The sequence below is a fragment of the Anabrus simplex genome, chromosome 14 (genome assembly GCF_040414725.1).
Source record: "Anabrus simplex isolate iqAnaSimp1 chromosome 14, ASM4041472v1, whole genome shotgun sequence".
NCBI lineage: Eukaryota > Metazoa > Arthropoda > Insecta > Orthoptera > Tettigoniidae > Anabrus > Anabrus simplex.
In genome coordinates this window covers 49,708,653-49,735,059 of record NC_090278.1, presented here as the reverse complement: position 1 = coordinate 49,735,059, position 26,407 = coordinate 49,708,653, and the positions used below count along the sequence as shown (strand labels likewise).

At 38.9% G+C, this 26,407-nt stretch overlaps 1 protein-coding gene across 1 annotated transcript in view; it reads left to right on the top strand.

The window, feature by feature from the left end:
- LOC137502983 (uncharacterized) overlaps positions 1 to 21,267 on the top strand; it is a 31,013-nt gene extending 9,746 nt beyond the window's left edge. Inside the window, exons 2-5 of the mRNA XM_068230276.1 lie at positions 6,644 to 6,733; positions 12,334 to 12,459; positions 20,542 to 20,603; positions 21,051 to 21,267. Coding sequence (XP_068086377.1) covers positions 6,647 to 6,733; positions 12,334 to 12,459; positions 20,542 to 20,603; positions 21,051 to 21,267 — 492 coding nt within the window. The 5' untranslated portion in view covers positions 6,644 to 6,646. The remainder of the gene's footprint in view (positions 1 to 6,643; positions 6,734 to 12,333; positions 12,460 to 20,541; positions 20,604 to 21,050) is intronic.
- The last annotated feature ends 5,140 nt before the right edge of the window (positions 21,268 to 26,407 follow it).

The following is a 26,407-nucleotide window of genomic DNA, read 5'->3' as shown; positions in this document are numbered from 1 at the left end:
GAAGGGGGAAGTGGCATGAGAGGGTATTGTGTAAATTGTGAAAGATTGATTCCTTATTTGTTGACTTCAGGTTATTTGAAAAGGAGATGAGAAAATCGAAAAGGCATTGGGTTTCTCAGAAATATCATTCAGATTAAGATTTGGATTGAAAAACTGGTCAAGGTGTATAAAACAGTTTTCGGTGATGTCTAGGAGAGGGCCTTTATTTAGAGTGCTGAGAATTTCAATATCCTGGTTTATTGTAGTGAAAGCATGTTTTGTGTCATGTATGTGTTGTCCCACTGCCGAAAATCTGTTGTGCTTTATTGCATTAACGTGTTCAAAGTACCTAATTTTGAAGTTACGCCCAGTTTGACCTATGTAAGAAGAATTACAGTTGTGGCACTTAAAACGGTATACACCTGATTTAGAAAAGACACTTGTTCTATTTAAGGAGTAGGAGTTATGTAATAATTCAAGGTTTCTATTATTAGTTCGAAAATAAATCATGGTATTGTGTTTTTTGAAGACATTAGCTATACTATAGGTGTTTGTATTGAATGTGAATGTGGTGTAAGCAGCTGGTTTGGGAATATCTTTTAAGAGTGTTGTGTTAGGGCGGTGTCTAAATTTGTTAATGATTTGTTCAATAAAATAAGAATTATAACCGTTAAATTTGGCAATAGAACGGATGATGTTTAGTTCTTTATTTAAGTTTTCCTTTGATAGCGGAATTTTGAAGGCGCGGTTAACCATACTGTTGTATGAAGCACGTTTATGTGACTGTGGGTGAAAAGAGTCTTGTTTTATGGTATTAGCTGTATGTGTGGGTTTTCTATAAATCATATATTTTAATGAGGAAGGTAATCTGTTTATTGTTATGTCTAGAAAATTAATTGATTTGTTTGATTCTGTTTCAAGAGTGAATTTAATATGTGGATCAATTTTATTGAGGCTATTAAGAGTAGAAGCTGCATTGAAAACTCTATCATCCAGTATAACAAATGTGTCATCCACATATCTAGCCCAAAATAATACATGTTTAAAGTCGTCATTGTTATCAATGAAACTGTGTTCTAAAAAGTCTAGGTATATTTCTGCAAGGATCTCCGAGGCTGGAGAACCCATAGCCAAACCATCTTGTTGATAAATTATATTGTCAAAGATGAAGAAGTTGTTAGTAACTACTAATTTTAAGAGGGTCATAAAATCATTAATTTCAAGTTTGCTTAAGCAACTATATGTATTTAAGTTATTTTCAATAATAGGAAATAATTTTTTGATATTAATACTGGGATACATATTGACAATATCAAAAGAGTGTAGAGAATGGTGTGGTTGGATTTTAAGGTTATTTAATTTCTCAACTAGTTCTATGGTGTTTTTTACAGACTTATTTGATAAAAATTTGTAATTATTCTTAAGAAATTTATGAATGAATTGTGCTAATTTGTAAAGTGGGCTGGGTCTGTAAATAATAATTGGTCGAATAGGGACGTCAGTCTTATGAATTTTAGGGAGAGATTTAGCGGTTGGTAGGCCTGGATTCATGCTTAATAATTTTGTTTTTTCATGTTCAGTAAATAAGAAAGAAGAGTTCTTAAGGGTTTGTTTTAGGAGACGTTGAATTTGTTGGGTAGGATCTTTCTTTGTAATAGAAAAGGAATTATTACTGAAGAAATTTTTGGTTTTCTCGATATAATCAACTTTATCCATTATTACTGTAGTGTTACCTTTGTCAGCTTTTGTGGTAATGAGGTTCTGGTCTTTAATTTTCTTTTTAACGTTAAGAATGTGTTTACGTTCAACGAAGGGAACAGTGTTGCTATTATCATTAGATGTGTAAATCTTATTAAGTTTCCTTTTTACATCAAGTCTAATTTCGTCCTGTAGTTCTAAAGGCATTTTTTGATAGCTAATTCAGATTCAGTGATTGTATTAAAAACACTGTTATTTTTATTTAAGTTAGGCCAGTTATGTTTAGGGCCTTTTGATAGGATTAAGTTATCATTATCATCTAGGATTGTTTTGGATAAGTTTACAACAGGGGGGTGAAACTTACTAATTATATTGTCATGATTTTTTGGTTCATTAGGTAATTTAGTAAAAGGTTTCCTTGTCGTAGAGATATTTTTGAGATTATTAAGTTTTCTGTCTAGAGTTGATTGCTTTTTGGAAAGTGTGAAGAATAATTTATCGTCTATATGGGATTGAAATAAGTCCCATTGAGCACTTGATAGTAGGCGAGTTGCTTCGAGGTGAGATTCGTAAAGACGAATGTTTAGGAAAGATTTCTTCCTATAAAGGAATTTAACTTCATTGGTTAACCAAATCTTGTTAACTTTCTTTTGTGTTCTTGAACAATCATAAGAATTGCGATGTCTAAAACTGGTAGGTTTTAGAAAATTGGGGGTTAAATTTTGCGCGATACACTGTTTGAGAAAATTAATATCCTTGCCTAGCTTAGCAATCTTGATTTTAAGGCTTAAGTAGTTATAGGCTTTAGATATTGCTTGGTAAGCATTATCATTTAAAGTTAAAAACTTCATGATTGTTCCGTATTGAATAGAGAAAATAAGATGTATAATATTATAGGGAATGATCCACCTTTCAATACTCCGTAGTAAAAAGTAGTTACAACCTGTTTAATGGGACCGGTTTCAACACATTTAGAGTGTCATCATCAGCCAATTAGCGAAGATCTTAACAATAACTAACATATTAAACATAGGCAAAATATTAACATTGTATCACATCGTGGCAATTCAGTTAATGTTCAAAACACAATAATCACAGTCAAGAGAGTAAACAGAACATTACTATCTTGCGCCGAAAACAAATATATTTGAAGTTCTTAAGCAGATCAAGTATGCACTAAACATCATCCGTTCTATTGCCAAATTTAACGGTTATAATTCTTATTTTATTGAACAAATCATTAACAAATTTAGACACTGCCCTAACACAACACTCTTAAAAGATATTCCCAAACCAGCTGCTTACACCACATTCACATTCAATACAAACACCTATAGTATAGCTAATGTCTTCAAAAAACACAATACCATGATTTCTTTTCGAACTAATAATAGAAACCTTGAATTATTACATAACTCCTACTCCTTAAATAGAACAAGCGTCTTTTCTAAATCAGGTGTATACCGTTTTAAGTGCCACAACTGTAATTCTTCTTACATAGGTCAAACTGGGCGTAACTTCAAAATTAGGTACTTTGAACACGTTAATGCAATAAAGCACAACAGATTTTCGGCAGTGGGACAACACATACATGACACAAAACATGCTTTCACTACAATAAACCAGGATATTGAAATTCTCAGCACTCTAAATAAAGGCCCTCTCCTAGACATCACCGAAAACTGTTTTATACACCTTGACCAGTTTTTCAATCCAAATCTTAATCTGAATGATATTTCTGAGAAACCCAATGCCCTTTTCGATTTTCTCATCTCCTTTTTAAATAACCTGAAGTCAACAAATAAGGAATCAATCTTTCACAATTTACACAATACCCTCTCATGCCACTTCCCCCTTCCGCAACACCCCCCTTGATCCTCCTTAGTTCCCCCCTCCCCACTCAAGGGGCTCTGAACTTCGGAGCGTGGGTTGGCGACCACGGGGCCCTTAGCTGAGTCCTGGCATTGCTTCCATTTACTTGTGCTAGGTGCCTCACTTTCATCTATCCTGTCCGACCTCCCTTGGTCAACTCTTGTTCCTTTCCGACCCCGACGCTTTTAGGTTTCCGAGGGCTAGGGAGTCTTTCATTTTCACGCCCTTCGTGGCCCTTATCTTCATTTGGCTGATATCTTCATTTTTCGAAGTATCGGATCCCTTCCATTTTTCTTTTCTTCCCATCCCCCATCCCCCAGGGGCTCTGATCTTCGGAGCGTGGGTTGGTGACCACGGGGCCCTTAGCTGAGTCCTTGCATTGCTTCCACTTACTTGTGCCAGGCTCCTCACTTTCATCTATCCTGTCCGACCTCCCTTGGTCAACTCTTGTTCCTTTCCGACCCCGACGCTATTAGGTTTCCGAGTGCTAGGGAGTCTTTCATTTTCATGCCCTTCGTGGCCCTTGTCTTCCTTTAGCTGATATCTTCATTTTTCGAAATATCGGATCCCTTCCATTTTTCTTTTCTTCCCACCCCCCATCCCCCAGGGGCTCTGGTCTTCGGAGCGTGGGTTGGTGACCACGGGGCCCTTAGCTGAGTCCTGGCATTGCTTCCACTTACTTGTGCCAGGCTCCTCACTTTCATCTATCCTGTCCGACCTCCCTTGGTCAACTCTTGTTCCTTTCCGAACCCGACGCTATTAGGTTTCCGAGTGCTAGGGAGTCTTTCATTTTCATGCCCTTCGTGGCCCTTGTCTTCCTTTAGCTGATATCTTCATTTTTCGAAGTATCGGATCCCTTCCATTTTTCTTTCCTTCCCATCCTCCATCCCCCAGGGGCTCTGAACTTCGGAGCGTGGGTTGGCGACCACGGGGCCATTAGCTGAGTCCTGGCATTGCTTCCACTTACTTGTGCCTGGCTCCTCACTTTCATCTATCCTGTCCGACCTCCCTTGGTCAACTCTTGTTCTTTTCCGACCCCGATGCTATTAGGTTTGCGAGGGCTAGGGAGTCTTTCATTTTCACGCCCTTCGTGGCCCTTGTCTTCCTTTAACCGATATCTTCATTTTTCGAAGTGTCGGTTCTCTTCCTCTTTTTTTCCTCGAATTAGTGTTATATAAAGGATTGTTGCCCAATTGTATTTCCTCTAATAACAATAACCACCATCACCACCCTCTAATAAACGTCCCCCACCCCCTTTCTCTATTTATCATTTCTTTATCAATTACTACGGCAAGTTGTTTCGAGTTGAACCTCGTATTTCTTTCATTATTTCTTCCTATTTTTAATATATTTTTATTTGGCTTTATTCTTTTTTAACGTTTTAAATTATTTTAAAACCTATATATCCACTTTGATTTTGACGAAATTAAATCCTACACTGTTTCCCTAAGACTTCATTCACGTCACCTTTTACCCTTCGGCCGGAAAACAAATGCCTACAAGACCTGCCTAGCAACGACTTTACATAAGTGCATACTTGATCTGCTTATGAACTTCAAATATATTTGTTTTCGGCGCAAGATAGTGATGTTCTGTTTACTCTCTTGACTGTGATTATTGTGTTTTGAACATTAACTGAATTGCCACGATGTGATACAATGTTAATATTTTGCCTATGTTTAATAAGTTAGTTATTGTTAAGATCTTCGCTAATTGGCTGATGATGACACTCTAAATGTGTTGAAACCGGTCCCATTAAACAGGTTGTAACTACTTTTTACTACGGAGTATTGAAAGGTGGATCATTCCCTATAAGACTTTATACATGAGATATCCCGGGGCCTCAGAAAGAACATTTTACTGAAATTAAGTATGTACTAACTTGTAGATTTAGGTAATTGTTTTAGGTCTAATGTTATTCTGGTCGTAAGTTGGCAGGTTCAGTCCTAGCTCAGTCCAGTGGTATTTGAAGCTACTCTAATATCCCAACCTTGTTTCAGTAGATTTACATTATGTTCAACAATTCTTCAGGGACAGACTTCTACCATCTCAGCATTTCTGAAATCCATAAAAATAATTAGTGGAATGTAAATCCCGTAACATTTTTACTTGCCTCATACCCGAGTGTAGCCTATTAGTTTGTGTTTATACGACTTTCAACATGTGGAGTGGTAGGGCTAGCAGGCGAAATGGGCGGGAAGTGGAATTGGGAGGGACAGGATGTGATGGAGGAGTTGCAGGCCTTCTCTGTTACACGTGATGTATGTTAGGGTTCTGTTTACAAGAGATTGGAATGAAAGTGTCGATTAGCATGCTTCTTCTTTTGCTAACTTTGTATTAAGTTGTGGTAGGGTTGCTAAATTTATCCATGCTAATGTACAGATTTTCTAAAATATTAAGCAGGAGCCTTTTGGTTCTCATTAAGTTAAGTCAAGTCTTCCCCAGCTTCACTCTTCCCAAAATATAAAGCATATTACAACCACATGGTGTACCTTTCAACAATATTGTTCATGCATGCATATATATACAGTAATATCTACCTACCTCCAACTTGTGCACACAAGTCCCTCACCTCACAATGTACTTCGTTCTTATCAACATTAAATCGTGTTTCATATTGGTATTTTTGTGATTGTACTATGTAATTAACAAGTGTTTATCAAGATAAAAATATCCTTGTTCGTAGATCATACTGACTGTTTTAATTGTGAACATATGTGTTTTTACAACCATATTTATTGTCATGCCTTTTAAGATCCAGTCCTATTTGGTGTTTGTGTTAAAACATTTAATTTTAATGACACTATCCTTCCTTTAACTGTCTTGCTATGAATACCTGAAGATGGCCATTTACATTGGCTGAATCTAGTCCTAGTAAAAAAAAAAGGTGTTGATTAGGTGGCCAATAAAACTTTCAATAAGAAAATGAGTCATATCTATCAATACGGGCCTAATAATGAAATTCATTGCTTATATGCCTAAATTATGTTGAATGTTTGCAGACTAATATTTTTTTAAATATGAAATGATTGCTTGATAAAGGATTGTATTTTCTTTCCGTTTGGATGTTTCATTCCATTTTGTTTTCTTCTAGCTCATGATTTGTGTGGAAATTATGGAAGAGCCTCACTTCATTAAATGTGAACCAGAATGGTCAGCAGAAACAGAAGAAATCTTCAATTCGGTGAGTGACACCTTGGTTCCATACTGTGACGCAAGTGTGTAATGGACTAGTATAACTTGGAAACAATTCTCTCAACCGGTGGGTAAATAGTGAAAATATCGAGCTCGATTAGTAGGTTATTAATATTATCATCTACATAGTTATGTATGACAGGTTGTCAGTAAGGACTTTATTTGGTATAAATCGTGGTCGTACCATTTATTATTTGTGTCTTGTATGATGTTGTGTGTGTAATAGAACATGAGGTTATGTCATGATACTTCTGCTGTACATTTATTAATACAACTTTATTTAATGTAAGAGCATATAATTATTACTATATAATTTATTACTACTTGTAAATATGATGAATAAATCTGATGTAATGTTGTGCAGCACAGGGTAACAGTCTAGAACAATGCACCATTGCCACTGAGGTTTTACAGAATGTTTTATTAATTTGTATATAAGTTATTGGAGACTTGAGAAGATTCGAGAAAGCATGTTGTGTCATACTTTTCTGGAAGCCTGGCGAGGCAAAGTATATAAAAGGATGGTCTTGGGTTGTTGAGTTGTGTTGTTTGTGAGAGACATTACTCTAGTTAAGTATGTGAACTCATCTTGGGGTTTTGCCATTTAAATGGTTATGTTGTGTTGGTACCAAGCGTTCTGTAGCTGGTTGACATGCTAATATGGCAGTTGATTGAGTTCAAGATGGTGGTTCATTGGATGTGCAACTATTAACGCGTATATAATTTGTAAATAAAACAGTGTACACAATTGAAAGCATCTCGTGTGTGTGTGTCTTTTTGCATACGGTAAGTGCAGTAGACTCCCTCTAGTTCAGTCACCTCGGAACCAGACCCTACGCCAGACAAATCGACAATATGCTATAAATGCCAATATTTAGCTTATGTGAAATGCAGTACATAAATAAAAACCAATTATAAGGCAAGCAGTATTAATGTGTCTTTACTTTTGAGCATAGAAATAGTCAACTTATTTTAGTTACTTGTCTCCTAATTTCACAAGTTTAATTTTTCTCCATAATACTCATCTGAAATAGTTATTTTTAAATTATTATCACGGTGCTGCAAAATATAAACTCAACAGAACATATCATATATAATGCTGATTTTATGCTGGTTAAGCCTTATAAATCAAGAACCGTGACAGATAATGCAATCGTCACCAGTGCACCTATAATAATTATCGTCAAAGAAACTTTGAAATACCAATACTTAATGCAGGTTATAACCTCAAGGGTCTGTCATTAAAAAAAAAAACCAGCTATCACCATCATCACACTTATTCACAGAACTTCACATTTATTTTACAGATTTACCTTTAGGGTTGATGATAATTATTGTTTTATAGGGCCTAACGTATAGGTTATCAGCCATTATCATGCATGAACGCATATAGAACAACCTAACATCTAGGTTATCAGCCACTATCAGATTTGAATAAGCATGCCCATGCACACACACACACACACACACACACACCCATTGTTATTCCCCCTCCCCAAACATTTATATCTTACATTAAATAAATGATGATGTTACTTCATTGGAGTGGCTTGGGACATAATGGCCTTCATCCCCCTGTATTGAAGTATTTGTTGAATTTGTCTGATAACCTGGTGTGTGTAACTAGTTTTTAAAGTCTAGGATTCAGGTAGAGGAGGCTTTAAACAACATACCATCCCGGCAATTTCCTGGAAGGAGTATTGTATAACCCCGGGAAAATCACCACTCTAAGGATGGCCAGTCAGCACCAGGATTCAAACTTTTTTATCTCCGGACATCCAGCTCAGCCACATAGTCACGGTGCATGACTTACGGCTGTGCTGTAAGGTCCAGAAAAATTTAGGCTACCAGCAAAAATGAATATGTCAAAAAGTTCAAAGTAAGATAAGTCCACGATGTAGTAATAAGTTGGAATTAAACTATATGTGTCTAGACCTAATATTTCATTTGATCCCAACGGTACAAGTAAACAGGTTAATATCTATCTATGGGAGAAAAGTACAAGTAATTTTCTGACTTATAATCGTTTTCCCTGGCAGCCTATATACTGTATGAAATCAAGATTGTCTTTTCAGTTTCAGATTTTTATCCTTACCTGTGAAAAGATACCTTTCTCCCCTTTTCAAATCTTTAATTACTATTGTAAGCAGAGCAAGATATGACCATTCTGGCTCTATTCTTTCAGACCGGTGTACTTCACTTATCACATCAAGGAAAATACATGGTTTTTTTTTTGTTTGTAACATTAAAATTGCATAGAAGAAGCCTGGTTTGTTGACAATAAATCCTTGAAATCTCCCCACTTACGCCGATGGCCCGCGTAACTTACAATAGGTGCCCAACATCAGCTGATTTGTATCTTGGCACCGTGTTCTCCTGGCAGCACCCTCTCTATCTATTTGTATGCTTGAAGGTATTTACCATGTGTACTCACCTGAAATGAGTTGACGTTGTCTTTATGATGTCTTCATACACTTCTGAATTTTCACACCCAATGAGAGACAAACACTTGTAGTGGAAAATCAAATGCAGGAAAGCATTACAAAAACTCAGAATTTATTTTTTAAAGGTATGCTAATACTTTGTATAACTATCACAGACTGTCATAAATAAAACGTGGCTATCAACCAACTGATGTAACTGGAAGCTGTCTGTCTGAGCGGGGCGTGAGCTAAGGTATGGAAGAGTGACACAAGGACAGGTGCCGGCTGGACTTTCTGGCGGCCAAACTAGCTGAAGCCGAACTAGAGGGTGTCTACTCTTAAGTCCAACAGAGGACCTCAAAGGTTCAAGAACTATGAAGACTCTTTCTGAGATGGCAAAGTATAACACAAACTTTAATTGCAGTTTACCTCAAAATAATTTTACCGAGCTCGATAGCTGCAGTCGCTTAAGTGCAGCCAGTATCCAGTATACGGGAGATAGCAGGTTCAAACCCCACTGTCGGCAGCCCTGAAAATGGTTTTCCGTGGTTTCCCATTTTCACACCAGGCAGATGCTGGGGCTGTACCTTAATTAAGGCCACTGCCTCTTCCTTCCAACTCTTAGGCCTTTCCTATTCCATCGTCCCCATAAGACCTATCTGTGTCGGTGCAACGTAAAGCAACTAGCAAAAGCAAAATAACTTTTTTTTCTCAGGTACATGTAGCATCTAAATCATTATATTTAGAACTGTTATACTTTCCATGCTCATTAACGACCAAACTGTGACACTGTAACTCTACTATTTTCAATGTAACTTCTCTCTACATCCCTGGACCTTTTCCCTATAATCTAGGCTCATCATTAATGTTGATTAAGTTCAGTTTAAAGTCTGAATCACCGAGCTCGATAGCTGCAGTCGCTTAAATGCGGCCAGTATCCAGTATTCGGGAGATAGTAGGTTCGAATCCCACTGTCGGCAGCCCTGAAAATGGTTTTCCGTGGTTTCCCATTTTCACACCAGGCAAATGCTGGGGCTGTACCTTAATTAAGGCCACGTACGCTTCCTTCCCACTCCTAGCCCTTCCCTGTCCCATCGTCGCCATAAGACCTATCTGTGTCGGTGCGACGTAAAGCAACTAGCAAAAAAAAAAAGTCTGAATCCTTCGTGTTGCCAACCCTGTGTGCAAGGGTTGCCTATCTGCCATTTGGAAATGAAATCAGAGCTCAGAATGCGCAGTAAAATTAATGTAACCCAGGACCATGACAGGGTGGTGTTTGTTTTGTCTATATGACATCTGTCGATATCTATAATATCTGTAAGACAACTATATTATGTCCATGAAACATTGTTAAATTGTTGATACTGAGCAAGTGACTGTGCAGTTTTTGTTACGAAGCTTGCATTCGGGACATAGTGGGTTGAATCCCCACTGTTGGCAGCCCTGAATGTGGTTTTCCGTGGTTTCCCATTTTTACACCAGACAAATTCTGGGAATGTTCATTAATTAAGGCCATAGTTGCTTCCTGCCCAATCGTAGCCCTTTTCTATCCCATCATCAACATAAGAACTATCTGTATCCATGCGATGTAAAGCATGTTGTAAGAAAAGAAATTGTTGAGAGCGTAGTGTAAATTTCTGAAACTACTTGATCTTATTTTAATTGTGATTCAGGCCTATTGCAGATTGAAAGAAGATAAAACGAATGCATCAAAAGAAATCAAACAGGTCCAAGATATCTCAGGCAGAGCTTAAATTAGCTTTGGCTGCTGACCACATACTTGCCAACTTTCCCGAATTAGGCGTGAGACTCCCGATTTTCGACAGTATTTCCCGCCTCCCGGTTATTCTATTATTCCTCCCGATTTTAGGTTTTTTTTTTTTTTTTTTGTGAACTTCAAACATTTTTTTTTTCAAATGCCGCCATTTCAGCATTGTACGCAAGTGACCGAAAGTCCTTCGCTCTTTGCCGCTTTCAAATTAAATATGGACGTTTATTAAGACGAGAATGTGTGATGTTTATTCAAACCTGTATATCACGACGCGTATTTCGATCATCAATCTCTCGTTCTCGCGTGCTATGTTCGTGTTCGTTCACATCAGTCTAGTCAGTTGTTGAGGCTAGTCGCTAGGTTTGTAGTTTTTTAATAAATTAGTGACAGAATTTCAAAGATAGCGACTAGTGACTTTTCTAGAGAATTTAGGACCCATTCGGAGACAATTCTGGCGAACTTGAATTTATCGCTTGAAAAAAATAGTATTGCGATTCGCATAATCGCGCGGGCGGGTGATGCAATTTATTCTATGCACTTGCTAAGTAATAGCATCTACAGTAAATGCACGACTGATTCACACATGTGGAGCATCAGTTCATACTATTTTCGGAACTTATCAGAGGCAGATCATCTCACTTGCATACTTCCTGTGAGGGACTAGCCTCGTATAGCTACAGTCATGTTTTAGTACTCCTGTATTGCACACAATATGTAGAATAAGTGGTTTTGACCAATTGCATCTCCCGATTTTCATATCCAAATCTCCCGATTTTTGGTTTTGTAAAGTTGGCAGGTATGTGACCACCTGTCTAGCCTGTGAAGGTAGATATTCTCAAGAACACTCAAGATGATGCAATTAAATTGTTGAAAATTGGAGATAGTGTTGTTTGATGACAGTTGCAAAAGGAGAGCATAGGCAACAACACAAAACAGTCTTTCTAGGCCTAAATATTGTAGTCACTTATTTCTAATACCCATCCAACATCCACTTCACATATTCTATACCCAACAGACTTGTGGCAGCAGCTCCAACACAGGCTCCAGCCATCCTTTCTTCCGTGTTGTCTCAGAAAGACATTGTGGGTGGAGGGTGCATTGAAACAGTGTGACTGGATTTTCCTTTGCCAATAAAGTCATATAAATTATAGCTGTGTTGCTAATTTTTTAGCCACTGTCAGCAGCCCTGAAGATGGTTTTCCGTGGTTTCCCATTTTTACACCAGGCAAATTCTGGGGCTGTACCTTGATTAAGGCCACAGCCGCTTCCTTCCCATTCCTAGCCCTTTCCTGTCCCATCATCACTATAAGACCTATCTCTGTCGGCACAACATAAAGCAACTTGCCAAAAAAAATTTAGCCAGTCTATGTCTCATAATTTCTTTTCTAATTTCAGGAGACATACGATTATTTTCCAGGCAATAGCCTCACAAATGTCAAGAAAGAAACAGAGCCTTCACGTGATCCTGAATTAAATACTGAAGAAGAAAACAGGGACTCATTCACTGAATGTGAATCTCAGGTAATTATTTCTTTGTGTCAATGGACTGTACTCTCTTATGTCACACACAAAATTTAAGAGAATGTAAAAGGAGTCCAGTGAAGTGTAATGTTGTTCTGTTTCTCAGAAGACATAGCCTTCTTCATCTCATTTGTTCAGTTTAGTGAAAGGCCATCGTATGAATCATGTCCCGCGATACGCAAAGCTGTACGATTACTGTTGCTACTGCCTTCAATCTTTGGAATGTCCTTGCTCACTAATTCTCAGAGGTAAGCAACATTTCATATGTTTTACCTTAACTGTTTAACCCTAGAACTGGCAACTGTCAAATATTCAACAGTTTGGTCCCTGCTGTAGTTGCACTGTTGAATATTCAAAATATTTGTATTTCTTCTCATAAATTTCTCATTTCTTCGAGAGATGTCATGACATTCTACTTCTTGTCATTTTTTATGTCCGTAAGAGATGTGAGTTTAGCTTCATTCATATATACAACCTCTTTGGCCGCAATTTCACAGAAATAAATGAGTGCAGTTTTCCAATGATCCATTTGTGCACCATTTTTATAGTGTTGCCATGTTACAGCCAACCAGGCAAAAAGCATCCCTAATAAATACGCTAATCTTAAAATTGGTAGAATAAATAAAGACTTAGGTTTCCTTAAAAAATGCTTAAAGAAATGTCTAGTGCCCAGATTTCTATAGCAGGTCCAAAAATAGCATACACTATTCTTAACGCATCAAGAAACACAAAATAGGGTGAATAAAATTTGGCTAAAAAATGAAATCAAGTTTTTGTACAAAAGGAAAGCATTTCTTAATACACAATTATACAAAGCATACTGGAACACCCCTTTGCTGCTGGTTCCTCTGGAATGGAATTCTTTTTTCTGAGTCCCCTCTCCTACTTCTACTCTGTCTACAGGAAGCATACAAGTCAAGCCCACTTATCTTGATTTTAAACATCCATAATTATGGCCTCATGCGATAACACTTTCATTCCAGGAAGAAACAAGATTTAAGAACATAAGTACAAGTACAAGTGAACCTGAACGTCACAAATATTAACTATCATATATGATCAATGTTACGTTATTCACTATGATATTTTCATGACTCAGCACATGTTATTTTCACTCAAGTGCTCATTTTATATGTTGTTCTACTTTCCATTCACTTTATACAGTATTACCCCTCTTTTACACTTTTCAAGGGACCAAGAAATACTGGTGTAAAAGGGGGGGGGGGGGAAGTGTATATCGTGGGAAACAACTTGTACATATATATATTAAAATGCTCTGGAAAAGGAGGTAAATGTTACACAAATCCATATTATTAATTTATAGAGTATTTCAGTCTCAATTTATTTACTGTACTTACCTCAAATAAAGGTCCATTTAAGTTAATTACTGCACTGTATTAACTGTTGACTACACTGCCTTTGTAATTCTGTTCATCCATTGCCCAGGAGAAGGTTACTGATATGCGGTTAAAAATTTGTGTAATATATTCTTTTAATATAAAGTAGTTACTTTCTTAGAATGGCTATAGAATTATCTAAGATGCAATATTTTCTCTGAATGAAACATATTAATTGCTACAACATTAACACAAATTTATTCCAGCTGGAAAACTACACAGTCACTGCTTCCTACCAAAATAGTCCAGAATCGATCTCTGTTTGCACTTCTTATTTCTTATGACCTCTATTTGTTTTTCAAGCTCATAAAGGTTATGAAAATAATTTTCACCCCCCCCCCTCTACAGATAACAGATACCTGTGTAAAACATCCAATGCTGCACTTGTGCATCAGCACTGGTGGTAGGCATCACTTATCGGTCTTCCTCTGCTTCATCACTGTCACTGGTGGGAGACTTGGCTGCTGTTTGCTCAGCAACCAACTCCTCCACACTTCTTTCCTCTGCAGTGATCACAGAATCATCTACCTGAAGAAAATCAGTAGTGGAGTCTGACTGCAACATTCTCCATACATCAGGTAGCATGCCTTCTTCTTCTTCTTCTCCTTGTTCTTACTCTTCTTCTTCTTCTTCTTCTTCTTCTGGCACTAAGATTCAGCATAATTCTTGAAAAATCCTGCTTACAAGAAACAATTTAAGATGGTATTCTGCTTCAGGGCTTTCCAAGACTTTGCAACAAAATGAAGCGCATCCAGGATTGAAACTTTAACTGATGATGGATCTTTTCCAGCATCCATAAGGAATAAAATTCGCTGCACCAGGTTCTTCCTATAAAGTGACTTAAAGGAGTGAATAACCCCTAAATCCATACATTGTAGCTTGCTTGTGCAGTTAGCAGGCAGAAATTCTAACTGCACATTCCTCAAATTAACATCCACGGGATGTGCAGGTCAATGGTCGATGAAAAGAAGGATCTTCCTATTTTGCGCACCCATTTCTTAATCCAGAGCAATTAACTGCTGCCGGAAAAGATCTGAGGTCATCCAAGCTTTATGGTTGGCATCGTAGGTAGTAGGTAATGATCAAACATTCTTGAAGCAACGAGGCTTTTTAGATTTCCCTATCGCATAGGGGTGGATCTTCTCAGAGACATCAGTGTTGGCTCCCAACATCACTGTTAGCCTCATCTTGCTGTGTTTCCTGCCGTGGCATTTATCTCCTTTGAATGCCAAAATCTTGCTGGGCAACACGCTGAAAAACAGTCCAGTTTCATCTAGGTTAAAAATGTTCCTGGGTTTGTAATCCTTGGTCAGCTCCTGCAATCTTCTATCGATCCATTCTTCCACAGTTTCAACACTAACTGCATTAGATTGCTCACAAACATTTTTATAGGTTAGGTTATACCTTTTCCTAAATCGGTCAATCCAGCCATTGGATGCGCTGAAATTTTCAATGCCAAGAATGTTTGCCACTTTAAGTGCCTTTTCCTGTAAGAGCACACCATCAATTGAAATGCCTCCAGCTCTTGAAATTTCAAATCAACTTTTTACAATTTTTTCCATTTTCTTGTATTTCTTGGAGTTTGGTCCGCATTCTGAAGCACTTGATATAATGCTTCCTCTGCTTTTCACAATTGTATTCAATGTGGATGTAGAAATCCAGTTTGCGAGCTAATGAAACACGTGTTCCGCAGTACAAATCAACCTTTTCTAATATTCAAACTTTCTCATCCATAGTGAAAATTTTTCTTTCCTTCTTTTTTTCCATTATTAGCAGGAAAACAATGAAGCAATAACAAAGAAGGATTAACAAATACACACGACAGGAAAGGAAGATCACGGCAATTCATGTGAGATATTTTTTCAGAATGACATTATGATGATGATGATTATTATTATTATAATTTTCGACCATTTGACTCACATAACAAGAACAAAAAACATAATAAATAACAAAGTACAGTAAATGTGACAAATCAGCGACAATAACTTTAACAACTCCAAGAACAAACGCAAGTGTAAAGCAATAATCGTGAAATAACAAACTCAGTCAAGACAAACCGTCTTACTAATAAACGGTGTATAACTTTCATACAAGTTTATGTGATATTTGTTACTGATAAACCGTGTATAAGCCTCCTGTGTATACATCGGTTATAGTTATTCATTGAATTGCCTATACAGACCAGAACCCTTGTATAAGCGTTGTATAGCAGCGAGTAGCAGAAGAAAAAAAAAATGAGTGAGCAGTTTATTTTCGTGGTATTTACTGTCTGCGGTAATATAATCATGGTGAAATATTCGACTTATCCATTTAACATTGAACATACATTGAAAGAATGGACGATAACATTGATGATCTTCACAATATTTTAAACATAGATGACATACACTATTTAGAGGCTAGACATCTTCGTAAAGTAAAACACTTTAAAGAGACGAAATGACAATGAAAAACTATAAAAGAAATTATGCTTGGGCGTATTTTAGTGTAATAATGTGTCACTGCTTAATAGACTTTTGAAATTACGAGTTTATTATACATTATCTGCCTCTACAAAGATCTTTCTCAAATTTGGGTATAAAAAGGAACATATTCCTTGACACAAAAAATGGTGTAACTTGAAAAACATACGTAATATGATTTCCATACTTTGTAGTTGAATATGCAGGTATATGATGTATAAATGCCTAATAGAAACTTTTTTGATCAAACCTTTCTTTTAGCTACAAAACAGTTTTTCCTTTCTCCTGAAAAGTAAGGATTTTGAAATGTGTACCCTTTTCAGCTCACCAATTCAATTACAGTTGCCTACATTTTCCATACTATCCCAGTTAGAAGCTCTTGATCTTTTCTTAAGCTTTTCTATTTCTTTCTTGGCATTCATTACACAAGCAAGCTCGAATTCAAGAGGCCAAAATTGGGGCAAATATTTGTTTATAGGTAGGGGAGTTAGGGATTGGAATAACTTACCAAGGGAGATGTTCAATAAATTTCCAATCTCTTTGCGATCATTTAAGAAAAGGCTAGGAAAACAATAGATAGGGAAACTGCCATCTGAGCGACTGCCCTAAATGCAGATCAGTAGTGATTGAAATGTTGATATCAATAGAAGCCAATTCCCAGCTGTCTCATTTTGTGTTGCGGTTTCATTAATTCAACTCGTTCTCGGATTTGAAAATAAGGTTTAGGGCATTGTGGAAAACACCTGATATCAAAGAATGCACTGCGTTGGTTAAGCGGAAGTTCAATGCTGAGAGTTCTGAGGGTTATTATAAACCATGGTTGATTGATTTGGTCGTGGCGCCATGGTTACTCAAAGCGCTTTAGGTAAGTTGCGATGCCATTTTACCTCAAATTTTTTTCCTTTTGAAGGGCCTGAAATGTTGCAAATGTAATTTTGAGGATTTTAATACATTTTGAGCATAGGAAATCTCAGGGGACCAAGAAAAAATGTTGTAAAATGCGGGAAAACATAAAAGCTGAGAATGTAAATGCGGGGTAATACTGTCTTATATTTGAGCAAATCAGTTTGCATATGTTTTTAATAGTTTGTTGCATAGGACCTGTAAGTCTTCGACTAGTTAAAAAGTAAGGATAGATAAATAGGCAGTATACTTTTTAACACAGTTTCATTGTTATTAATATTATTTTAAATGTGATGAAGTTGATGTTGATAAACTTATATTATAGCCAATTTTTCTAAAAACCTCTATTCAGTTGATAATGAAGCTGTACAGCGTCAAAACTGGTACTGAATAAAACATAATATGTTGTAATTACATCTACACAAGAAAATTGTAAGGTATTCAATAAGGTGGACCCAAAAACTTTTAATACAATCTTGTAAACTTCCATCTGTTTGATACTATATATTTGCTTTAAGCAAAATTAATTATTTGTAGAATATTTGTAGAGCCATTTTCATCAAGTTAAATCAAACTGCAGTACTCAATTCTAATAAGAAGAGCAACTGAAAAGAACAGTTTAAATAAAATTAAGATCCAACTTAGACTTGAAAGAGTCAGTTTCAAAAAAAATGTTTTAAATGAACAACTATGAAAAACTCACATGAACAAAAGTGCTATATATTAACAAAATATATATTTAAGCGAATAGGAAATTGTTTTAAATTAGGTTAGACCCTAAGTAGATCCGTTTTCCCTTTCCATTTCTCTGCCTCACTCAACCTTCCCCATATATTTTAATGATCATTTTTAATTAGTTTTATTTTAAGCATAACAAAGGTACTATTTTAAGATGGATATTTGAGAAGAAGAAAATTCTATGTAATTTTACCTAAGCAATGTTATGTAGCCGAAGATGTTCTTAAGGAATGAAACATGTTCTACAAATAATTAATTTGCTTAAAACAAATTGAAAAACTGAAATTGAGAAATGGAAAATAAAATGTATTGGTTACATTCTGCAGCGTGAGGAGTTCGCTTGTAACATCACTGAAGAAAGAATTGCTGGAAAAAGTGGAAGAGGACTACCCAGAGTGTCTTATTTCCAGAACCTGAGGATGAAGTGCAAGACCTACGCTGAGTTGAAAAGACTGGCTCAAGATAGACATCTGTGGCTGCAGCGACAGGGCTTAGCCTTCAGAGGATGATGATGATGATGATGATGATGAAAGCAAATATATAGTATCAAACCACTGGAAGAGTTTTATTGATTTAATGTAAATAAGGTATGGTATTTGTAATGAGGCTGATTTCTTGCCAAAGAAAATCAGGTAGTGAACTTTGAGAAAATAATGTTGTGAAATGGAAAACAATTCCTTCGCAAAATCTCATGAGATATAGACAATAAATAGCTTCATAACAACCAGAAACATGTTCCAGAGGATAGATTAGCTTGTCAAAATTTCATGAAGTCCAATATCAACAGTATCTAAGTGTGCAAAAGCTTACCAGGAGTGCGTCAAAGTTTAGGTGGCTAAGCATCGTCAGGTGAGTTTCGTGTTACTGAATCCACAGCGGTGGAAAATGATTTTGAAATTCATGGTCTTGAGAGTGTCGAAATTTCTTTACAATTCTGAAATAAAATATTAGCAGTAAGATTTCAAACGCATTATAACTAGATACTTTATTTCAACAAAAGCTATCATGCAGTACTTATTCTACATCAAAACATGTTGCTCTGAAGCCACCAGACCCCCGTTCAAACTTTCTTCTATCCAGGTAGACAATCATGCTCAGCTGCTTTGAGCATTAGAATTGATATGCCATACCGTATTTCTTTTCACCACGAACCTACTACACTGTTGTAGCAGGGGGAGACGTGATACTGCCACGTGACGCATCCCAGGTGGCAGAAAGAGGGATCCTAACTGGCTTACCGGCAGACTTCAGCAGAATAAAATAGCTTTCATGGACCAAACACGTGGTCTTGGGAGTGTCATAATTTGTTCACGGTTCTGAAATAAAATATTAGCAATAAGATTTCAAATGCATTATAACTGGAACCAGTAGAAGACTTTTATTGACTTAATGTAAATAAGATTTTGATACGGGTAATGGTTCCACTGGACCCCGTGGATGGTGGATGCAGACGTAGAATACACCCACATTATATCCTGCCATTTGCAAGAGGCGACTAAAAGGATGCTGAAACTTGTACCATGAGATTACCTGTGATTAGTATGATCATGCAAGGAACACTATGAGTTGACTTTTCTTGGGATGAGTACCTCTACTTGAGGAATACAATGGGTCTGTGGGTGGATCTCTATGGGTTTACAGTACCCGTGTATAGTGTCCACCACTATGACGGAGGTTCCCCTCTTTCCAGGTTCGGTTGGAATGCCCAAAGCTGATAAGAAGAGGCTCTCATTGCTGGTGTGTTTCAGCATCTGGTTGTGGACATCATAGGTCTGCATTTCGAGGAAAACCACGGGTCTGGGTATTGCCTGTGATTAGTACCATTATATGAACGGTGCCTTGGGTCTGTGTTCCCTGTGATTAGTACCCACTCTGTGAGGAACACCACAGGATAGTGCGGGTCTCTGTGATTAGGACCACTATATTAGGAACGCCATGGGTTTGCATTGTTATGAGTGCACCATTATGAGAGAAACACCATAGGTCTGCATTACTTGTGAGTGGTACCACAATGTGTGGAACACCGTGAGCCTGCGTTACTTGTGATTAGTACCGCTACATGATAAATAGCACGATTTTACTTTACTAGCAATAAGTACCATTATGAGAGGATGTTGACCTGACAGGCATCACCGATTCAGGATTGTGCTTTGGAAGCAGCCTCTTGGTCAGTATATACCATTGTCTCAAGTTAGTTTCTTTGGAGATGGGGCATTGTGGGTCAGATCCACTGATTTTTTAAAGTTCATAATAATTGTTCGTCTTTTTTTATTCTAGGAAGTGGATTGCTTTGGGAATTATTTTTGAGTTTTAATATTGTGAGTTCGATCTGCTGATTACTGTACATTCATTCTTCATCATCAAGTTCTGAATTCTGGTCAGTGAATGAATTTTGGAATTTCAGATTGTCATTACATCTCATCTCGTACCATTGGGGCTGATGACCTAGATGCTGGGTCCCTCTATACAAGCATCATCATCATCATCCTTTCTTTTCATGTACTTTTTTGCTTTTTATGTTTCAAACCTACATAATTTCTGCTGCATTTACAAACTTCACTGAAATTTCTTCTTTGTAGATTCTTAAAGAAGAAATTATCGAGGAGGAAGAAGACATCAGTGGAAGAAATCTTTTGGATGAGTAAGTATCACATCAGGTTTCTTCCATTTTCTGATCTCTCATTGAATATCATCAGCAGGTGACAGGCCCAGCAGACTCTGCAGCTGCTTGGCAGCATAATTGGGTCTTGTTCCTTCCTCTCTCCTACCAGTCATTCACAAAACCAAGCTGTCTCACGCCTTTATGTAGTCCTTTACTCCACCTTTTTTCTTGATCTACCCAGTTGTTCCTCCTGCAGAGTATAAGATAAGTAGCTTCATAGATTATATGTGCAGAGTGATTTCTGAAACGTACCCTGTCCTCACAATGCATTTATTCTCATGGTTTTTTTAAGACACAAATTTTCACGACCACTATATGACATTATATTATATTATTTTGGGGATGTTAGGTTGTGTAAATAGTTACAATACTCAAAGTTTATAATTTTCATATTCCATATTGATGTCAATATTGTAATGGTTATAGCGTCCGCCATGCCAACTTGCTACGGGCCCAGCTCGTCACCGTATTTGGCCCACCCCCTTACTTCAGCCGTGCCAATCACATGCCGCACTTAAGTGCTAGGCGAGTCTCTCTCGCCTCCGCCCGCGGTCCCGCAGCAGAGGACTGCGGAAATGACTGGAAGATTAATCTGGAGTCTAAACAGACTTTCAACGTTTTAGGTCGTGTTACGTACATGTAGTACGTGTTGAAGAGATGTTAAGTACAGAACAAAAATGGCCAGCCGGACACCAGTGGGATCCGAACCCACAACCTCCCGATTTCGCGTCGGTTGCTCTACCAATTGAGCTATGGTGGCCTAGGCCATCTTTGTTCTATTTGAAAGGATCTGAGCTACAGGTCTGGCACTGCTGCTAGCACACTGTAGAGTGCGTTTAAGTCGCCCGTTGTGGGGCATGTCAATGAATATTTAATTTTCACGACCGCATTGTAATCGAAACAGACTTTCAACGTTTTAGGTCGTATTACGTGGGTTCGGATCCCACTGGTGTCCGGCTGGCCATTTTTGTTCTGTACTTAACATCTCTTCAACACGTACTACATGTACGTAACACGACCTAAAACGTTGAAAGTCTGTTTCGATTACAATGCGGTCGTGAAAATTAAATATTCATTGACATGCCCCACAACGGGCGACTTAAACGCACTCTACAGTGTGCTAGCAGCAGTGCCAGACCTGTAGCTCAGATCCTTTCAAACAGAACAAAGATGGCCTAGGCCACCATAGCTCAATTGGTAGAGCAACCGATGCGAAATCGGGAGGTTGTGGGTTCGGATCCCACTGGTGTCCGGCTGGCCAGTTTTGTTCTGTACTTAACATCTCTTCAACACGTACTACATGTACGTAACACGACCTAAAACGTTGAAAGTCTGTTTCGATTACAATGCGGTCGTGAAAATTCAATATTCATTAATCTGGAGTCTTTCATTTCGCGAGGTTCCTGGATCCATCGAGCATCCGGACTATTCCAGAAGGGCCAGCGCAGGTATATAAGAGAGGAACGACCTGCCTGCAGGAGTTAGTGAGAGTTAGTTAGTGAGTGAGTGAGATTGAGTTCGCTGGCGTGAGTTAGGGAAGAGCGCAGTCAGTGACAGCCTGGTCTGAGATGTCAGCCTGATGGAGTATCTGCCTGTTGGAGCTGAGGGCTCGTTCCTGTTTCCCTGATGTCTTGTATGTGTGTGTGTGTGTCCCTTGAGGCCGGCTGCTGGAGAAGAACCTTGGGTGTTCTGGAACAGCGGGAAGGGAACAATGGGTGCCAACGTGTGCAGACTGCGAACGGAGTTCAACGGATTGAGTGAACAGCGGATACTATCCCGACCTGCGAGACTGACATGTAGGCTGTGGACCATGACAGCGCTAACGAGTGTGACTGAGTGGCTGAGTGAGTGTAGTGTAAATAATTGAAGACTCTGTGTGTGTGTGTGTGTGTGTGTGTGTGTGTGTGTGTGTGATTGTAGATGGAACATGAGAAACTAAGAGAGAGCGCGAACCGTGTAAGTGTACTTGTGTAAGTTGTAAGTTCGGCAATCATGTGTGTGTTTGTGTAAATGTGTAATTGTAGTGCTTAGTTAATAAATCTTAGAAATAGGATGCTACCAGATTCTGTACTCATTTATTTACTTATTTACTCCTCCAACACACAACAACTGGCGTCAGAAGTGCGATGGACAAGTGTGATAAACTAGTGGATAAACTCTTACGATAAAACTGGTGTCAGAATCGAGTACCTGGTAGCGAATTTTGTAGTCGACAGAAATTTCTACTAGCGAAATGAATTCCGAACAGCTCCAGATGTTTCTAAGTAAGTTTAGTGAACTTGAAAATAAAATCTTATCCAGCTATGGCGAACTCAGTGAACTGAGGTCTGAACAGAGTTCTAACACGGACCAACTGAAAACACTCATATGAACGGAAGAGTGAGCAGTTAAAGTCAGGAGACGAAGTGCGCTCTCTCAGAACTGAGATCGACAATGATGATGTGCGGGATGACAACAGACCGGACGAGAAGGGGTCCGATTAGATGCTCACGGCTGTGGAGTCCAGAGTTCGAGGCCCAGCATGCAAAAACGATGGCTGTGGAAACGTGAATGAATCCCGCTAGCAGCGACGGCAGCTCCACCATCGTGAAGTTCGAAACCCTACGGAATGACGGGATTACTTCCAAGAGAACATGCCAGACCCAGTTCGAGACCGGATCGACATCCAGGAAGAGTGCTGAATACCGATCGCCAGACTACGTGTACAGAAGATGGTAGTTCAACGCAGCCCCAACCAAGTTCGACCTACGAGGAGGGTGTAGGAGTGCTCGACGTACGCTACGGTGTCCACCAACCGAGAGCCACCTACCGAGTCCAGCTGCAGGAGATGACTCAGCACACAGAGATAACGCCGCGGATAATCAACGCCGAGATCAAAGGACTAGGCGACGTGGTTGTGGAAGAGTTGTTATTAGGTGACACCAAGCTCGAGGCGGCTGACACCTGTGATAAACTACGTGGCGCTGAGATCCGTCCAGGGAGGACGATAGGCAAGAAACAGAACTACGAAGAGGCTCTGACGAGGGCTCATGAGACAGAGGCAACGATTGCAACGGCACGGATGGAGGGACCCCTACTAGGAGATGGAGCAGCAATGGAAGACGAACTGATGACCGACTAACGAGGATGCCACCTGACCAGGACACTTGTTCCAGTACGAAACTGCGTGCCGGTACGAACATCAAATTCTGCACCCTAGAAGAAAAGGAAATTCAGCAGGGCTAAATCTGGGACAAGCAAACCAGTCCCGGGCATCACACCACAGGTCTACGAAGGTGCTCAAGCCCTGAAAGTGGACGCGTGTGTGGAGGGAAGGAAAACCACCAAAGTTCTGGCTGCCACACGAAGACTTGCTGATTGTTATCAACGGGAACGAGGACACCATCGACTGGACCCAGCGGATCCCCCATGGGAAGGTGGTGGCCAACTGAACAAACCATATTGCAGCGTATCATGGGGCAGCTCAGGATGAGCAGCCTTAAGGAGGGGGCAATGTAATGGTTATAGCATCCACCATGCCAACTTGCTATGGGCCCAGCTCGTCACCGTATTCGGCCCACCCCCTTACTTCAGCTGCACCAATCGCGTGCAGCACTTAAGTGCTAGGCCAGCCTCTCTCGTCTCCGCCTGCGGTACCGCAGCAGAGGACTACGGAAATGACTGGAAGATTAATCTAGAGTCTTCCATTTTGCGAGGTTCCTGGATCCATCGAGCATCCGGACTATTCCAGAGGGGCCAGTGCAGGTATATAAGAGAGGTACGACCTGCCTGCAGGAGTTAGTGAGTAAGTGAGGAGTGAGATTGAGTTCGCTGGCATGAGTTAGGGAAGAGCGCAGTCAGTGACAGCCTGGTCTGAGATGTCAGCCTGATGGAGTATCTGCCTGTTGGAGCTGAGGACTCATTCCTGTTTCCCTGATGTCGTGTGTGTGTGTCCCTTGAGGCTGGCTGCTGGAGAAAAACCTTGGGTGTTCTGGAACAGCGCGAAGGGAACACTGCGTGGCAACGTGTGCAGACTTCGACGGGTTGAGTGAACAGCAGATACTATCCCGACCTGCGAGACTGATGTGTAGGCTGTGTTTTAAGATCTTATGGCTGATATCTAATATCTATAGGCCAAAACTAGAACGAAGATTTAAATTATTTGCTTACAATAATACTTATAATATTCTGATGCATTTTGATCATGCAACCAGGATCATCTTCAGAGCAGTAGCAATGATTTTAGTGGCAACTGTCATTCCGTAGTGACTAGCCTCAATATAGACACTGTTAGAAATGTAGTTCATTCCAGGGCCTCCAGAGTCAATTAGAAAAATGCTGAAGAGTTAAATACGGACGGTACCCATGATCTACTCTGTATATATCCAACCCAATTTTTAACATTATTCAGATGATTAGCAATTTCTGTCAGCCTCACAAATTATTCTAGATATATAATGTTTCTCTCTAGAAATGACAGAAGTTGCATCAAGCAGTATTTGATGGACATTATATATAACATTTTCTGCCACAGCTGACTTCTCTGGCTGGCAAAGACCCGTATGCCTGCAAGATTCCTTAACCTTCGTTGCTGCTGTCCTACATGTTTGGCGAACATAAACTGATACACAGGATTAAGGAATCATATATATTCCAATACACTTTAAAACAATGGGATCTCTAAGAATCATAAGCAATTGCCTGTGATGATATTATGTTTAACCACTCAATCTGGTTCAGCATGTACGTGTACGGGCCTACAAAACATAAACCAGGAGCGGTTTGACGTATGCCTGTATGGAATAGGCTAGTTATGTTTTAGATATACATCTGCATGCCATCTTTGGTTGTCAATGTGAACTTCTCGCACGGCTTGAAGCACAGGGTATCATTGTACATTAGTGTCCAAAAGTTAAGCATAAGTTACGAGTAAGCAGGGGAAAAGGAAATAGACCACAAATCGCGTGACATATGCACCTACCAACCTTACGTGTTCGCTCTGTATAGGAAAGTAGTGTTCCCTGCTTTGACTAGCGGCGTGACCACAAGATAAACACAGCCAGTGCCTGCGTCCTATATTCCCTCACTCGTGTTCGCCCTGTTATAATAGTGAACGAGACAACATAATGGCATAACGACGCCATTTGGACCCCGTTTTGCAGAATGATTCCCATTGCACATTAATCTGGGGGGAACCGGGTAGCTGACACAACCACAGGAACATCCTGGAACGTGACCAGTATGGTGGTGGTGGCGGTATGATGTAGAGTGGCTTCACATGCATAATGATAGTAATACAAGTGAATGCTCACCTGAGTGGTTGTGGACAGCTGTTGATTTGCATTTTATTCCTACAAGAAGGTAATTTGCATTTTTTTTACCTTGCATGCCCCCTTATTGTATGTAGCTATATCATCTGAATGATATGAACTGCGTATTCACTTATTTTGAACAAAATCAGACAAGTCGTTTAGAAGTTATAGCAATGTTTGTGACAGCATGTAAAATTGTACTTTTCTCAAATTTATTAACGTTGTAGGGTAAAACCTGGCCAACTTTTAATACTGGCTAGAAGGTTTAAAGACGTTCTTGATATTGTGCCTTCTGAGAATATTGCCAATCCTATCCATGACAGATTTTATGTATGGAGAGAAAGCCAGACCCTGAGGACAAGAATCACATGACAGTCTTTCTTTTGGCTTAGGATGTGCCTTTTCATCTATCTCTTTCCTTGAGTAGCCAATGTTCTGGTTAGGATCCCAACTTCTCCATTTAAATTATTCTTCCCACAAATCTTCCTTGCT